Source organism: Cebus imitator, unplaced genomic scaffold (genome assembly GCF_001604975.1).
Source record: "Cebus imitator isolate Cc_AM_T3 unplaced genomic scaffold, Cebus_imitator-1.0 Scaffold771, whole genome shotgun sequence".
NCBI classification, from domain to species: domain Eukaryota; kingdom Metazoa; phylum Chordata; class Mammalia; order Primates; family Cebidae; genus Cebus; species Cebus imitator.
In genome coordinates, this window is record NW_016108086.1 from 200447 (window position 1) to 218968 (window position 18522).

The 18522-nt window shown below is 38.3% G+C and overlaps 1 protein-coding gene and 1 pseudogene across 4 annotated transcripts in view; one reads left to right on the plus strand and one right to left on the minus strand.

Annotated features, from left to right (window-relative positions):
- Positions 1-18522, minus strand: part of ARL13B (ADP ribosylation factor like GTPase 13B) — a 74828-nt gene that overhangs the window by 47179 nt on the left and 9127 nt on the right. For 2 of the 4 annotated variants that reach the window (XM_017519727.2, XM_017519726.2), the window contains exons 2-3: positions 8807-8877; positions 653-902 (exon numbers count right to left, since the gene is read on the minus strand). In XM_017519727.2, the coding sequence (XP_017375216.1) occupies positions 653-902; positions 8807-8877 (321 nt within the window). Of the gene's footprint in view, positions 1-652; positions 903-8806; positions 8878-11796; positions 11832-18522 lie in introns of those variants that run through there. The other 2 variants (XM_017519728.1, XM_037735285.1) reach the window with 2 other exon arrangements.
- On the plus strand, positions 16829-17841 carry LOC108297093 (annotated as a pseudogene).

Consider the following 18522-nt stretch of genomic DNA (forward strand, 5'->3'; position numbering starts at 1 on the left):
GTTTTGTATTTTTAGTAGAGACGGGGTTTCACCATGTTGACCAGGATGGTCTCGATCTCTTGACCTCGTGATCCACCCGCCTCGGCCTCCCAAAGTGCTGGGATTACAGGCCTGAGCCACCGCGCCCGGCCTCTAGTTTTTAAAAAATGTTCACCCATATGGATGAAATCATATAAGTCTATGTTTAATTTGATAACAATCACATGTCCAACATGGACATGTAGAACTGAAAACTGAGAAATCAATATAGTATTAGAAAAATAAACCATTTACATAACTCTCAAACAAGAATATTCTTCAAGAAAAAAAGGACAAAAGCCAAATACAAGTTATTAAAAGAGGAAAAAAATTAAAAGATACTTTAGAACCTTGTTAATGGAGTATTTCAAAATAAAAAATTCGATAAAAAGGAAACTATCACATAAAACAATGAGTTTATATTTGAATATCTAAGAATTCGCCGTAGCCCTTTTTCCCTACAGACAGCATTATAAAACAAGGCCTCAGTAAATTAACAACTCCCAGTTAATTACATAAATTTTAGTATACTAAACCATGACTATTTTAGCTTATTCAATAGTTTGTAACATGTAAATCTCTTTAGTGGCAATGCAACTGTCCCTACCTTTACAGTGACACTAACATTACTTACACCAATATAGGCTTTCCCGATATCCTAGGATGTCTTAGCACTTCTGACATAGCATCTTTTGTCTCTTCCATTCTCTCTTCATCACTTGAATCCACCACAAATATTACCCCAAAGGATTCAGCGAAGTAATTCTTCCAGATTCCCCGAATTCTTTTTCCACCTCCCAAGTCAAAGATGGTGACTTCAAACTTTCCTTGTCTAAGGTTAATTTTTGAAAATCCAACAGTAGGACCTATATCTTCAGGGCATTCTGTTTAAAATTATACAAAAAAAAAAAAAACTTTAGACTTTAATTGATAATGTTAATTTTTCAACTAAAATGACACAGAGTGTTATTTGTCTTATTTTAGCACCAAGTGGAATATTTAGCATTCACTTACACAATAAATATTACATTAAAGCATACTGATTTGGGAACAGGCCAGAATATCAAACTACAAATTTTACTCCATGCTGATAGGAATTTTTTTTCCCCTGATATAACACCTGCACCTAGCATGTAATCAGTACTTAATAAGTATCTGTTGAATTAATAAATGAATAAACTCTTGCCTTTATGGCTATTTACTGTCCAAGTTACAAACAAGAAAAATGTCAACCTTTCAATACCATAGCCATCCACAGGGGCTGTTACAACATCTGTGGAGTTATAAAGAAAACCATGAACACTTAGAGAATAGAAGAGCTTAGAAGACTGAGAGAAGCTATAAATAATAAGACCACTCTTTTTTTTAATTAGCCAAATTAAAGTTATATTTGCAATAAAGAGACCTTTAAGGGCAGCTTGCAACAAAAAGATGATTTCATTCTTTCTATAGAAACATATTTTAGATGCTCCAGTAAATACATAATTGAATTTTTTTGGCTTTCTATCTATGAAAACACAAAGAAGGTACAGGATGTATATGAACTGCCAAGGAGTGACAATGACAGTTAAGAGATTTAAGATGCCTGAGGATCATAAAAGACTTCATAGGAGAGATGGAATTTAGGCCTTAAAGCTGTGTAGAACAGGCAGAAGAGGAAGGGTAATGGCAAAGTAATGGAATATGAACAAATTGAACATTGTGCCTGCAGCAAACCCTTAAGATTATGAATGCAAACAGAAGAGCATTCTGAAGATAGAGAACAAGGAGCCACTGAAAATATCTGGCAGACCAATGATATAATTAAGGTGACTGAAATAGTGTTGTATTAAGATTAATCTTGCAAAAGTCTCTAGACTAACCGAAGTGATAGTGATAGCCTCTTTTCAGAGAGGCATGAAAATAAAGGAATAGAAAAGAAAGAACTCATGAAATATTAATGGAACCTGCTGATTCATGGCTGTAGAGAAGAGTTCAAGCTTCATGTTTGTCTCTTCCATTCTTTCTTCATCACTGGAATTCACTATAAATATTATCCCACAGGACACTGTTCAGAGTTGCATGATCAAAACAATAGCCACAAGCCACATGAAACTTTTTAAATTTAAATAAACTGAAATTAAATTAAAAATTCATTTTCTTGGTTGCATCAGTTACATTTCAAGTTTTCAAAAGCCATATGTGGTGGCTGGTACAGTGGTCCAGGCCTGTAATCTCAGCACTTTGAGAGGCAGAGGCAAAAGGATTGCCTAAGATCAGGAATTTGAGACCAGCCTGGGTAACATCTAGAGTTGAAAAAAAAAGCCACATGTGGCTAGAGGTCCACCCTAATGGACAAAGCCAATATGGAACATTTCTATCATGGTAGAAAGTTCTATTGAACACCACTGGTGTTTAGAGGGTCTTATTCCCACATTTAGCAAAACATTTGCTATTAAAAGATTCATTTGAAACACATTCGCTAGACTTATGTGTGACTGAGAAGCAAGCTTACAACACACCAATTTCTGGTAAGCACCTTAGTGAAGTTTACACAGCACCTGAGAAACTTAAGAGCCACTACAAATCATACTTTTGCTAATACTTTCATTATCTAGAAAGAGAAAAAGGTAAAGTTAGACATATAAGCAGCATGATTTCCCAGAAACAGAATTACATTTAAAAATGTGATCTAAGCCTAACCAGAACTAGTTTGTGTGAATAAAACAGGCAGCTGTCTTTCAGTATGAATAGAGAGGAATCCCAGGAAATCATTAGTGAAAACAAATCAGCTATGCTGAAATAGGTGTAAGGGAACTAACATGCATCGAACACCTCCTTGGTACCAGGACTCTGTTAGGCATCAAGGGTGCAAAGATGAATTAGATATTACTGCTGTCCTCAAAGTACAATGTAATACAGAGAAGGAGAATATTAACAGAAATAACACAGAATGTGTTATGTTCTTTAAACAAAATAATCTAGAGACAATAGTGTATAGGAATTCAAGGGAAGGAAGGTGAAAAGAAGGAGGGGCGAGTTATGGTCTAGAAAGGCTTTCAGAGAAGAAATAAAATCTTGGAATGAAGACTTCATTGCAAGTGAACACATAAAAGCTACATAATTGTAACAGAGAAGGAAGAACTATATTTTAGGCAGAGGGAACAATGTAAGCACAGATGAAATGATGGCAATATGCCCAGTGAACCAATTCAGATGAAGAAATATTTTCAAGGTTACATGGTAGGCAGAGGCAAAGGTCTTCAGCACTTCCAAAGCCTGTTTCTTTTGATACATGGAACACCTTCTATTCTTTCCTCAGGTTCCTACTCAGCATTTGTGTTTCACAATTTAAATGTTCAGGTACAGCTTTCCCATAAATCCTTCTCTGACGATTCCTCCTACTTCTACTATCACCTTTACCTCTAACATAATACTCTGTCTTCTGCGGATCTTCACAATAGCCTATACCGTCTCAACACATGGGCCCATGTCTTTGTATCCTTAGCACTCAGCACAAAGCATATAGGGCTCAATACTACAGCACCAAACCACTGAGATAACTGAAGCTGCTGTCCCATACATCCATCCTTTCTCTTGTCCTTCTATATATTTATCCATCTATCCTTGTACATATTTAGGGCCTCTTACAGATGAAAAATCATACAAGAACCAGAAACACAAAGATATATGGTCCCCAATTCTGAGAATTTCAGTAAAGTATATGTGGTAAGACATAATCTCTAGAAAGTCCAAAATAAAATGCAAATATATAATCAATAAATTTTTGAGCATTTCTTATAAGCTAAGTAATATGCATGGTTCTTCTGATCTCATAGAGATCATCTCCTCAGTTGCATCAGCTAGATTTCAAGTTTTCAAAAGCCATATGTGGTGGCTGGGTACAGTGGCCCAGGTCTGTAATCTCAGCACTTTGAGAGGCAGAGGCAAAAGGATCACCTAAGATCAGGAATTTGAGACCAGACTGGGTAACACTGAGAGCTAAAAAAAAAAAAAAAAGCCACATGTGGCTAGTGGTCCACCCTACTGGACAGAGTCAATATGGAACATTTCTATCATGGATCAGAAAATCCATCTTCTGATCTCATAGAGCTCTAAGTCTATTGGGGAAAGATGTATGTGTGTGTATATATATATGCATATATATAATAACTACATATAAAATACACACACACACACACATATATACACAAGTAACTATAATTTGTTTTTTTCTCTTCACAAATAACTACAATATAATGAAGACATGTGAATATCCAACAATGCTAGGGACCAAGCCACACAAATAATTTTCATACCAAAAATAACAATAGTTCCCTATTAGGAAATACTATTTGTTAGAGAATCCTAGATTTTTTAAATCTAGGCTCATCACTGCTTATGACAGACTATAATCCCCAACTATGGCAGGTAGGGGTGGCCATGAGAGGAGGCTAGCTAGTTAAATATCTGGAGGAGGAAAACCCTGATACGTGTATGGTATCTGCCAATTTTCACAGTATAAATACTTCAACTATGGCCTATCTCAAACTAGTAATGTGAGGTACCTGAACACAGAGTTGGGAAGAGAGATGCATAATCGTCTCTCTCTAGTTGATAATGGGCCAATATGAACAGCAGGTGCAGAACACCACTGCTTCTAGTCAATAGCGTGTGAACTAAAATGATGCAGCAGCTTCTGGTTCAGCTCCTAAAGGAAAGGAGGATGGCCTCCCCTTACCCTTTACCTCTTCCTTCTAGCTGAAATGCCCATTTTGTAGTGAACTGCCTTTGACCATGTAGGTGAGGGAGAACACGGGGGATGGCAAAGCAAATAGAAGAAAGAATTGATCACTAACACCATGGGGTTGCCAAACCTGTCCTTAACTACTTTTGCCTCGGCTGTTATGAGAAAGAAATAAAACATCTATCTTGTTGAACCACTGTAATTTTAGGTCTCTGTTAGAACAACTGAACCTGTGTCCAACTAATACAATTACTGACAACCATGAAGAAGAGAAGTTGATTTAAAGAAGTAAAGTTCCAGGAAGAAGTGGTACTTTTATATCAAGATGCTATTGAGGGCTGGACGCAGTGGCTCACACCTGTAATCCCAGCACTTTGGGAGGCCGAGGCAGGTGGATCACAAGGTCAAGAGATCGAGACCAGGCAAACCCCTTTCTCTACTAAAAATACCAAAATTAGCTGGGTGTGGTGGCACACACCTGTAATCCTAGCTACTCAGGAGGCTGAGGCAAGAGAATTTCTTGAACCCAGGAGATGAAGGTTAAGTGAGCCAAGATCGCGCCACTGCACTCCAGCCTGGGTGACAGAGTATAACTCTATCTCAAAAAAAAAAAAAAAAAAAAAAAATTTTGAGGCTTGTATAAATTATGGTAAAATTAAAAAAACAAAATCCATATACAAATGAGCATGGCCAAGCTCCACTGAAAGTTTATTCATGGCACTGAAATTTTATAATTTTCATGTGTTATAAAATATTTTTCTTTTAATTTTTTTTCAGTCATTTAAAATGCAAATCACATTCTTAGCTTGTGGGCCATACAAAAACAAGCGGCAAACCAGATTTGACCTGGAGGCCATGACACCTTATCTAACCTCCTTTTATCCATTCTGTTAAAGCCTGACATTCATGGGCATAGGAACCTAAGAATGTGCTAATCAGATTACCTAATTTATTATGTGTACTGAGTGTACTTAAAACATCCTCCTTCCTTTCTTTCTTTTACATATTCCACCTCCACATATCCCTAAGTTCCTTTTACTGAGTCCAGAAAATGCTTAATGCCAAAGCTGCCTTCAACTTTGAGCCCCACCCCCATTCTCTTTTTGTCCTTCATCCCATATTTACTCTTCAATTTCTTACTTGGAAATTTTTTTAAGACTCTAATTTCATAGATCTACTTGAAGCTTCCTAGATTTAAGTCTGCTCTTGCCTTTTTATTTTCACGTTGTCCCACTTATTTAACTAGAGAGAATGTCTACTGATCTTTTATTTCTGGTTCTTTTCTTACTTCTCCGCCTTTTATTTTTTTTAATTTCCATGTGAAATTGAGAAAAAGGTATCTGCTAGTTTCTTTTCAGATGTGTCTCCCTCGTCTCTGACTGCACTGCCATTGCCTAAATCCAAACCCTCAGTTTGTTTCTTTCATCTATGGTGCCAAATAGCTTCTTTTTTATATTCATATTCTATTTATTTAATTATTTCTATTTTTTGGAGTTGGGTTCACTGTTGCCCAGGGTGGTCCTCAAGTGATCCTCCTGCGTGTGTGTGTGTGTGTGTGTGTGTGTGTGTGTGTGTGTGTTTAGAGACAGGGTCTCACTTTGTCACCCAGGCTGAGGTTCAGTGAAGTGACCATAGCTCACTGAAATCTCAAACTCCTGGGCTTGAGCTATCCTCCTGTCTCAGCCTCTAGAGTAGATAGACTAGAAATGCGCCACGATGCCTGGCTAATTTGTTTATTCATGGTAGCTATTTTTGTGAGTACATAGTAGGTATATATATTATGAGGTACATGAGGTATTTTTGTATAGGCATGCAATGCATAACGATTTCATCATGAAATATTGGGTATCTATTCCCTGAAACATTTGTTCTTTGTGTTACTCTTTCGGTTGTTTTTAAATGTTCAATTAAATTATTATTGACTACAGTCTCCCTGTTGTGCTTTCAAATACTAGGTTTTATTCATTCTATTTTTTTTTTTTTTTCACAACAGCTTCCTTTTTTTTGAGACAAAGTCTCGCTCTGTTGCCAGGCTGAAGTGCAGTGGGGCGATCTCGGCTCACTGCAACCACTGCCTCCCAGCTCAAGCGATTCTACTGCCTTAGCCTCCCGAGTAGCTGGGACTCAGGCGTGCACCACCATGCCCAGCTAATTTTTATATTTTTAGTAGAGGCAGGGTTTTACCATGTTGGCCAGGATGGTCTTGATCTCTTGACCTCATGATCTGCCTGCCTTGGTCTCCCAAAGTGCTGGGATTACAGGCATGAGCTACCATGCCCAGCCTATATACAGGTCACCTACGGCAGCTTTCATACTATAATGTCAAAGTTTTGTAGTTCGGAAAGAGAATGTATCACCACAAGGTCTAAAATATTTGCTATCCAGCCCTTTACAGAAAAAGTTTGCTGACCACTGGTTTAAATAAAGATGATGAGTGCTCTGTGAAGACATAACATAGAAGATAACATAAACACAGGCTTTAGAAAAATTCATACACAATAACAGGTACTTAATATTATACAGTAGCATTTGAGATGAGAAAATGCTTTTCTCCAACAGTGAGTTTTGCAAAATGTTAATAAACGCCCTTCCACTATTTAGTAAGCATGATATCTTATTGCAATCATCAGTTTCCAGAAACAAATACAATGTTACGCTTTTCTCTCAGTTCCTACCCTTTAGATCAGTGGTCCTCAACCTTTTTGGCATCAGGGACCAGTTTTGTGAAAGGCAGTTTTTCCATAGATTAGAGGGTGGAGCTGGGTTTGGGATGATTCAAGCACATTACATTTATAGTGCACTTTATTTGTATTACTATTAATTGTAACATATAATGAAACAATTCTAAAACTCACCATAATGTAGAGTCAGTGGGACCCCTAAGCTTGTTTTCCAGCAACTAGATGGTCCCATCTGGGAGTGACGGGAGACACTGACAGATCATCAGGCATTAGATTCTCATAAGGAGCACATACCATAGATCGCTTGCACGTGTGGTTGGCATAGGGTTCATGGTCCTAAGAATCTAATGCCACCACTAATCTGACAAGAGGTGGCGCTCAGGCAGTAACGCAAGTGATGGAGAGAGGCTATAAATACAGACAAAGCTTCGCTCACTGGCCTGCTGTTTACTTCCTGCTTTGCGGCCTGGTTCCTGACAGGCCACAGACCCATATCGGTCCATAGACCCAGGGTCGGGGACCCACTTTAGATGCATGACTAGTGATTCTAGGTGCCCAACAAAGTCACTAGCGCAGACACTGCCATACTGTAGCACAAAGCATTAAATTAAGATTAGCTGGCTGGGCTGGGCAGGGTGGCTCATGCTTGTAATCCTAGTACTCTTGAAGGCCAAGGCAGAAGGATAGCTTGAGGCCAGGCATTCCAGACCAGCTTGGGCAACATGGGGAGACCCCAGCTCTACCAGAAAAAACCCTAATAAATTAAAAATTTAAAAAAAAAAAAAAAAGATTAGTCAGCATTCAATGAGATACACTCAATCCGATGTAATATATATGATATATATTCAACATTCAATGAGATGCAGTACGTATGATATAAAGCCATTTAATGATATAGAGGTTCTATCTATAACTTAATTATAATAATTACATATCATATTACAAAAAGCATCAAGAGATTCAAAGAACTATGCTGGCTAACTATACTTCTACCTCTCTTTCATCCAAGCATAGCCATGTGACTAACTTCTGGCCAGGAAAATATAAGAAGAAGATGAGTATTCTTAAAAGCTGGGGTAGGTCATCTTTTTAAATTTTTCTTCCTGTTGTCCAGAATACAGATACTATGCCTCTTAGCAGATCAAAGGCCTCAAGAAGTCTGTGCATCTCTGCATGTATTCAAATCTGAAACATGATAATAATCTGGCCCCATTAAGCCAGAACCTATTTGCCATATGAGTCACAAGTATATTAAGAATATAAAGTAATGCAGTACACAGTATCTGTACCAAATTACTAGGGAACAAAGCAAGTTAACACAAATAAATAATTCAGAATAATTTAATAGAGTTCAGAAAGCACATAAATATTTTCAGCTTACCTCCTTGGATTCCCTTTGCTGTTGCGGTTTTACCAGCATTATCAAGTCCCAGCATCACAAGAGTCACCTTTCTTAAAATAATAGAAATTTAAAAATCACTTTCTTTGTTAATTTAGTATTAAGGAAAATGAAATGCAAATTCATTAATTCAATCAACATTTAAGGAGCACCTATTAAGCACAAGAAAATCTGCTGGAAGCTAGGGGGCACAATGAGGAATAAAATATAGATTCAAAAACAAATTCATGAAAAATACCTTTAAAGGATCATCCTTTTGTTCTCTAAGCAAATAAAGTAAAACTGTACAATAGATAATCCAAAGGACAGAGAATATGGGAAACAAGGAAGACAAAAAGGGAGGCAGGGAGACAATCTAACTGAGCTATCTATTGTGGCTAAAGATTCAATTTTCTAGTTACTTCAAAGCTAACTAATTATCACAAATCAGTTTATCTTATGAAAGTACATACGCGTTTTTAAATACGTAGCAACTTACTAAGCATAAATTTATATATAATAACAAGATTATGAAGTGCTAACATTTTGAAAGACAGTTACTACAATTGTAAAGTTGAAAATATTCTCACGATACAGTTAAACTCCATAGACAAAAAAAAAAAAAAAATCTACTTCAACTTTAATACTGAAGAAACCTAAGTCCAGATAAATTAAGTAGTCTGGTCAAAGGTCACACAATGTAACTATACTTAAAGAGTCAGAACCAGAACCTAATTTATCTAACTGGTAAGGACTCAAATGTGAGACAGGTATGAAAGAACAAACCCATTATACTAGTCCTGGTCCTATTAACTGGTGATTCAGTTTACCACTACATAGTCATTTCTGTTCCGGTTGAACTTTGCGCAATATAAGAAGTGACACCGTCCATTACCATCACGGATTTGGAAATGAAAACTGCTTTAAGAATACACAGAAAAAGAAAGTCACAGCTTAACACACGTGCCATATTTAGACCATAGGGTAGGGCCACTCTCCAATGGAGTATACTTATTCCTCTTTAGCAATCATCCCATAAAGGATTGAAAACAGAATTTAGATGGCTGTAAGGGGTGTTCTTTCATTTCTCTAGGCTTTGCTCTTTTGGATTTAGACCTGCAAAAAAAAAAATTCAGGTGTACTCAAAAGGGCCATATAACAGAGAGGACAGAGGTGAGAGTTTGAGACAGTCTAGTTATGGGTCACAAGCTGTCAGTCTGGTAAGAGCCAAATGGGCAATTTATTAAATAAATAGTCACTGAACATCTTCTATATACCAGACACCAGTGTTCTAGGTCCTTGAGATACACGTGTTTATTACAGCAACCACCACCATAATAAAAGACAAAAACAGATAAAGAAATTCTTCCTTATTACGCTTACACTTTAGTGACAAGAGACAGACACTAACAGTATGATAAATAAGTAAAGCACAAATTTTAAAGTATATTAGAAAGTAATTAGGTACTATGGGAAAAAAAAATAGAGTAGAACAGGGTACAGGGAACCAAAGGTAGGGGTGGGAGGTGGGGGCAATTTTATATAGAGAGATCAACACAGGCCTCATTCTTTAGGTAAAATCTGAGCAAGGACTTGAAGGAGGGAGTGAGTTATGCATTATGTCCAAGGCAAGAGAGAACAGCTGGTGTAGACACTTAGTACAGAAACGCAGGAAGGTCCAAGAATCAACAGGGAAGCCACTGTGACGAAACCAAGTGACAAAGGAGCAGAACGGGAAGGAAGCCAGGAAGTCAGAGACACGTTAGAGACCAGTTCATGTAAGCCCATGGGGCAATGTGAGGATTCTCACTTCTACTATGAGTAAAATGAATTTACTTTCCATATTAATTTCCTTTGTTATCTAGGAGCCTTTACCTTTTCTAGATGTTTCAACCATCCCATATCTAGCATGGGAAATAAACAGAAGCTGTGTCTATACTTGACTCAGTGAGAGAATAAGGTAAATCACAATAAGCAGCACTCCAGGGCCCCATTCTCAATTGGCTGGTGGCAAAGCCAGTGGGAATGCCACAAAGACCCACAGCAGATTATAAATTTATGGAGAAGAGTAGTAGGCAAGGTCTAGGAACCTCTATCCATCTAGAAATGCACCTGCATTATCAACTGTGAAAAATATGAATTAACTACTAAGGAAGCTGTAAGATATTTAGAATATAATTTTATTATTTTGTTTGAAGAATTCATAATTATGAATTAAATAATTCACAGAACTATCAAAGAACAAGATTTAAGTACAAAATAACCTCCAAAACAAAATATAGTAAATGACTATCCAGAGAAGATGGATAACGTAGTATTTAAAATGAGTAGCTTAGCAAAGCATGGAGGTGGATCCCTGTAGTCCCAGCCACTCCAGGGGCTGAGGCGGAAGGACTGCTTGAGCCTGGCATGTCAAGGCTGTAGTGAGCCATGACTGTGCCACTGCACTGAAGCCCGGGCAACAGAGCAAGACCCTGTCTCAAAAATAAAACAGGCCAGGCGTGGTGGCTCATGCCTGTAATACCAGCACTTTGGAAGGCTGAGGTGGGCAGATCACTTTGAGCTCAGGAGTTCAAAAGCAGCCTAAGCAACATGGCAAATCTCAACTAAAAATATAAAAATTAGCTGGGCATGGTAGCACACACCTGTAATCCCAGCTACTCAGGAAGCTAAGGCTGGAGAATCACTTCAACCCGGAGGCAGAGGTTGAAGTGAGCCAAGATCGCACCCCTGCACTCCAACCTGGGCATCAGAGCAAGACTGTGTCTCTAAAATAAAATAAAACAAGCCAGGCCATGCCCAGCCTGGTGGTTCATGCCTGTAATCTCAGCACTTTGGGAGGCCAAGGAGGGCAGATCACTTGAGCCCAGGAGTTTGAGACCAGTCTGGACAACATGATGAAACCCCATCACTACAAAAAAAAAAAAACAAATACAAAAACTAGCCAGGTGTAGTGGTGCACACCTGTAATCCCAACTACCCAGGAGGCTGACCTGCAAGAATCGCTTGAGCCCGGGAGGCAGAGGTTGCAGTGAAACGAGACTGCACCACTTGCACGCAAACCTGGGCAACAGAGTGAGGTGCTGTCTCAAAAATAAAATAAAATAAGCTAAAACAAAATAAAATTATGAAATATACAATGAATTGGACTAAAGTCATGCTAATATTAAAGCTAATTCAATTGTTCTTTATGTATAATGCATTTCAAGATCTACAGTGCTTTAAACATTACCATGAACCAAAGCAATTACTTTTGGGGAATAAATCCCTGTTTTCTACTAGTTTACATCATTTATTCCATAAATATTAAGCACCTATTACATAGTAGCAAACAAACATCCACAATTCTCAGGCCTCATAAACCTTAGAGCCTAGCAAGAAAACAGGCATTGGAGGGGTATAATTACAGTAACATGTGATAACTGCTATAAATTATGGGAAGCAACAGCAGTCATAAGGATAGGGAGCAGGCCACAGAGCCTACTCTGGAAGTCAGAGAAGACAATACCACTAATACACAAATAAGCATCAATGGAGTCGGCAGTTCCTGGAAACATCACGAAACCTTTTCACATCCCTTATGAATCAAAGTAAAAATTCTCCGATATACCTATTTATGGAAAATAACCCCTTGTTCTCTATTACATAGAGTATCTAATGTTTTTCTCCATTATTGTCAAGATTTAAAAAAAAAAAAAAAAACAAATATCTAAATACAAATCTACTGTGCATTTCGAAAATTATTCCTAAAGCCACCAAGAGAGTTAGCTTTTACTGTAAGAGTCTGTCTTTATTTATAAGCTATTATGCTCAAACAAATAAAAATGTCCTTCAAAGAAGAAAGTCACTTTAGAGAATTATAATAGTGTTGGGACTGGCATAAAATAGTTCTATTTTCACTTTGACTACCTTTGCAACTAATTTTCAAGATTATGTCCTATTCTTGAAAAAAAGGCTGTAATTAAATGTTTTAGGGAATTAAAGCACTAATGAATAAACATAATAAGCAGTACAAATAAAAATCACAGCATGAATTACTACAAAGCCTGATAACGCATTAAATTTATACTTTCAGAATGCGATTAAAAGGTTAACATTCACCCAAAACTCAAACTTCTTTGCAACTCTTCAAGGAATAAAGAGGTACAATTTACCTAACCTATGTCAAAATATACACGTAGCTATGGCTTTTTAAAATATGATAAACTGGACAGTCATGGTGGCTCACATCTGTAATACCAGCACTCTGGGAGGCTGAAGCAGGAGGATCACTTAAGCCCAAGACCAGCATGGGTAACATAATGAGACTCCGACTCTACAACAACTTTAAAAAAAAAAAAATTAGCTGGGAATGGTGATGTGTGCCTGTAGTCCTGGCTACTCAGAAGGCTGAGGTGGGAGGATCACTTGAGCCCATCGAAGCTGCAGTGAGCCATGACTACACCACTGCATCAAAGCCTGGGGAACAAAATGAGACCCTGTCATTCATTCATTAATTCATTCATGCATGCATGCACACATGCATACAAAAAATATGGTAAATTATTATTGGGAACAGTTTGGCTGTGGTGCTACATGACAACAGAAAGATCAAAGATTGCCTCTTTTAGTCTAATGGTTATTTGATCAAATACATTAGACCTTCAAATTGAAAAAATAATATGGAGTGCTCTTAGGTTTACAGTGTCTAGAAAAGTTGATACTAGCAATAAAACCAATCAATTTGGTCAGATGGTAATTCAATTAAAGCACTTTAAGCATTGTGGACACAAAAATGCCTCTGAAATCATTTCTGTCCTGAAGTGCCCAACCAGAGCACATTAAGCATGGTGGACACAAAAACGCCTTCAACATCATTTCTGTCCTGAAGTGCTCAACCTCTAGTGAGAGTGACTAGAACATAAATACAAATACATTCTGACACTATGACAGTTTATATGTAAGATGATAAAGGAATACAGAACAAGGGGACTTTATCCAGCCCCAAGTTAGGGCAGAAGGTCAAAGAGGCTTCTTAAACAAGGTAATGCCTAAACTAAGTTCTTAAAGTGAGAATTTAGCCAAGCAAGGGAAAGGTGAAAACAGAGGGAAGATGGAGGGGTTCCAGACTGAGAACACTGCACAAGAAGATATTAATCACGTTATGAGTTGGTAAACAAGGGGTTAAGGGCACATCTCAGTACAGCAGACTTAAACAAAAGAACATGGTCACAACTCAATACAACTGTGTATCGAGTCTAAAGGGAATCTGACATAATTCTACTTAAGGAACCAGTGAATGAGCATTCCTAGTCCAAAAATCTGGAACCTGAAATGCTCCAAAATTCTAAACTTTTTAAGCACCAATATGATGCAACAGTGGAAAATTCCACCCCGACCTCATGTGACAAGTCAGAATCAAACTTGTTATATGCACAAAATTATTTAAAATATTTTATAAAATTACCTTCAGGCTACTGTATACATAACATAAATGAAATTTGTGTTTAGGCTTGGAGGCCATTCCCAAGATACTTTGTTTTGTATATATGCAAATATTCCAAAGTCCAAAGAAAATTTTTAAATCTGACAAATTTTTAGTCCCAAGCATTTCACCTACGAGATACTCAACTGGGCCGGGCACAGTGGCTCACGCCTGTAATCCCAGCACTTTGGGAGGCCGAGGCAGGTGGATCACTTAAGGTCAGGAGTTTGAGACCACCCTGGCCAACATGGTGAAACCCCATCTCTACTAAAAATACAAAAAAAAAAAAAAAAAAAAAAAAAATTAGCCAGGCATGGTGGTGCACACCTGTAATCCCAGATACTCAGGAGGCTGAGACAGGAGAATCACTTGAACCTGGAAGGCGGAGGCTGCAGTCAGCTAAGATCGCGCCATTGCACTCCAGCCTGGACGACAGAGTGAGACTTCATCTCAAAAATATAAAAAAAAGAGATACTCAAAATGTATTATCAAATAATTAATGATGTAACCTTTCCAGGAGTTGAAAGTGATCACCTCACTCCTAAGATTATAGTCATCCCTAGGTCTTTGATTACATACCAGACTAGAAAGGCTGAGATACAAAGGACTCTGTGGCATTATAAGATTTACAGTATGTTACACTAATAATAAGTAACATAAGAGGCATTATGGGTACTCTGAAATATAGCCACAAACTTGGTATTAGAGACCTGAGTTCAAGTGCCAGATTTGCTGTTTCTAAGCTATATGACACACTACTTCTCAGAATTTCATCAATAAAATAGATAACAGCCACTCCAATGGGATGTAATGAAAATCACATAAGACAATGCAAATAATGTGCATAATGCTTGCATCACACAATAAATGCTCAACCAAGAGGTATTCTCATTACAGCACAAAGTTAAAGACAGGGAGTCCACCACGAGATGAGGCCAGAGAGATAGGCTAGGGCCAGATTACGGAAGAGGCTTACTAGGTTCAGTGCTGGATATGTTGATAGGGGTGCTGGTCTCACTGCTGAAGTCTGAAGCTGGAAAAGAGATCTGGACTACACTTTTGAGTCCTGTGAGCGGCAGTTTAAACCATGAGAACGGATGAAACTACCCAGGGAAAGCACAGGAAAAGGAGTCAGAAAACAGGAAAGAATGGAATCCTGAGAACTTTTGAAGAAAACCTTAAAACTGTGGTCAAAATGGGGGGGCGGGGGGAAAGACCAAAGAAATGGCAGTACTGGGAAGGGTTTACAGAAGGGTTAAGAGATACACAGTATCAAACAGTGTGTAATTCTGTCAATAAAAGTACTATTTTTTATGACTACCTCAAATTAAATACCTCGGAATTAAATCATCTCAGCTTTTCTCAACACTGCAGTAGCCAGTGCTTTGAATTTAGACAGCTCAAAGGTATTTTACCACCATCTACTGTCACACTGTCCCTGTAAGGGGAGCAGGTACAAGAGTCTCAAGGTTTCAGTGTTAATAAGTAGTCCACAGCAGTTTCCACAGGAAGGTTAAATACAATGGCTTGTAAAAATAATAACTCTTATTTTATAAAGTAACTTGAATTTTCCATCTTTAAATTTGTTCACATTTACATACACACAAAAATCAGGTAGCCAGGTAGTCTGGCTCATCTTCACCAAGATATCTTGGAATTTTTCTCCTGTTTTAGGCCCACACCATCAGAACTTAGTGCCTGTGCCTATTAGAAGGTACAGACAGCACAGCAATAAGAAGGTTCACTAAAGTCATGATTGCGTGCTATTGATAAAACCTAACTATGATGTTTATAAAAAGCTAACCATAGACCAGGCATGGTGGCTCACACCTATAATCACCCTAGCACTTTGGGAGGCTGAGGTAGACAGATCAATTGAGTTCAGGAGTTTGAGTTCAGCCTCAGCAATATGGAAAAACCTTCTATTTACAAAAAATAACAAAACTTAGCCAGGTGTGGAAGTGTGTGCCTGTGGTTCCAGCTACTTGTGGGGCTGAAGTAAGAGGATGGCTTGAGCCTGGGAGGCGAGGCTGCAGTGAGCTGGGATCATGTCGCTGCACTCTAGCCTGGGTGACAGAATGAGACTGTTAAAAAAAAAAAAAAAAAATCTAACCATAGCATTTTTCTGCTTCAAATACCTATAGAGAATCAAGTCTAAGTTTGGCAGCCCCCACTTCTGCCACTCCCAGGAGGCCTGCCATGCCAAAGATTCCCCCCATGCTGAGGATTACCCCAGCCCTACACAACCATCCCCTGCTACTTTTTATACAGGCTCCTCTACCAGAACTTGTCATAATCAGCTCTGTAGCACCTATATCAAATGTGCTAGGTACACAGTAGGGGTCTTTACTGAAAGAAACAACATAAACATGTTCTGACCCCCATTTGCTGAGTAAATACTAAGTAAAATTAAAATACATAACTTTAGGTTGAGAAAGTACTATAATGAAATTAATTTACATAAATGTTCACATCAAAATAGTTCAATATTAAAGAAAATCATTAAATCCACATATATCAAGTTGGCTGAAGTTTTCTGAAAAAGCTTACATGCTCATGGTTTCAAGGTCCTAATTAACTGAAAGACTTTCAAAACTGAAATAGGGGTCTCAGCAGCTCGGGTGGCCAGGCAGCCCAGCTTCTCGGAGGCTCTCAGCGCCGTGGCCCACAGGTGCCCAGCAAGCGCCCTTCCCACCACCAAGATGCCCAAGAGGAAGGTCAGCTCAGCCGAAGGGGTGGCGAAGGAAGAGCCCAAGAGGAGATCTGCACACTTGTCAGCTAAACCTGCTCCTGCAAAAGTGGAAACGAAGCCAAAAAGGCATCAGGAAAGGATAAATCTTCAGAGTAAAAAAAGTGCAAACACAAGGGAATAGGAGAGCAAAGGGAAAACTGGCCAAAGTGGCTAACCAGCAAACTAAAGATTTACCTGCAGAAAACGAAGCAACTAAAACCGAGGAGAATCCAACCTCTGATGAAGCAGGAGAGAAAGAAGCCAAGTCTGATTAATATTATATACCATGTCTTATCTGTAGTCCCTGTCTCCCTTCTTGTACAACCCAGAGTATTTTTTATCAACGGTTTTGTGCGTGCACGTTTTTTAGTAGCTCTAGAAACATCTTTAAGAAGCAGGAAATCCCACCTCATCCCATTGTTAAGTATAAATGTTTTTTCAAGAGGTGTAATAATTCTCTGGTTGTTTATTTTTTTGGTGAAACCAGAAAACAGTATGAGAATATTGAATGGCAGGAAGTTTTGGCTGTCTTGGGTATCAGCTCAACATTTCATAGCCGGGGGCTTAGTTTTTATAAATGGTAATACAAAGCATACTAAACGGCAACAGAGTCAGAATCCTGTCTTTAATGTCCTGAGCCTTTTAAATTACTTCTATTCCCATGTCGTTTTTTCATAGAATTGTTCCCTAAAGAAAACCACTGCTTCATCATGGCTCTCCCTGTCAGAACTGCATACACTGTAACATCTTTGGTCACAGAAGTCCTGTTTTCCTAATAACTGTGTTAATGTGCTGTGAAAGATTGAAAATTTGAGTATATAGTGTACATGCTATTGAACTGTGAATTGGTGGAACATGTGCAGCTTATCAACACTTGTAGATACTGGCTCTTGATATCCTCTTAAAAAAATTTGCTTCCAAATGTTAAGTTGGAACCTCATTATAACAACTATTTAAAAAAGAGGCCAGGCACAGTGGCGCAGGCCTATAATCCCAGCACTTTGGGTGGCCAAGGTGGGAGAATCACTTGAGGCCAGGAGTTTGAGACACACCAGGGCAAAATGGTGAGACCTTGTCTCTACAGATAATGAAAAAATTAGCCAGGCAGGGTGGCATGTACCTGTGGTCCCAGCCACTTGGGAAGCTGAAGTGGGAGGATCGCTTGAGCCCGGGCAGTCAAGGCATGGCAGTGAGCCATGATCATTTCTCTGCACTCCAGCCTGGGCAACAGAGAGAGAACCCGTCTCAGAAAAAAGAACTACAATACAGGTTTTCTAGATTTTTGGTATGTATGTATGTTAAGAATATGTTAAGTATTATGTACAAATTGAAATGTCTGTATACTTATTCTCAATACAACAAATAAAATCTCAATTACAAAAGAAAAAACTGAAATAATACTTAGTAAAAAAAAAAAATCAAAGGTAGCAATTAAGAGATCCAAAAGTCTGTTTTTTTTTTGTTTTTGTTTTTTTTTTGAGACGGAGTTTCGCTCTTGTTGCCCAGGCTGGAGTGCAATGGCGC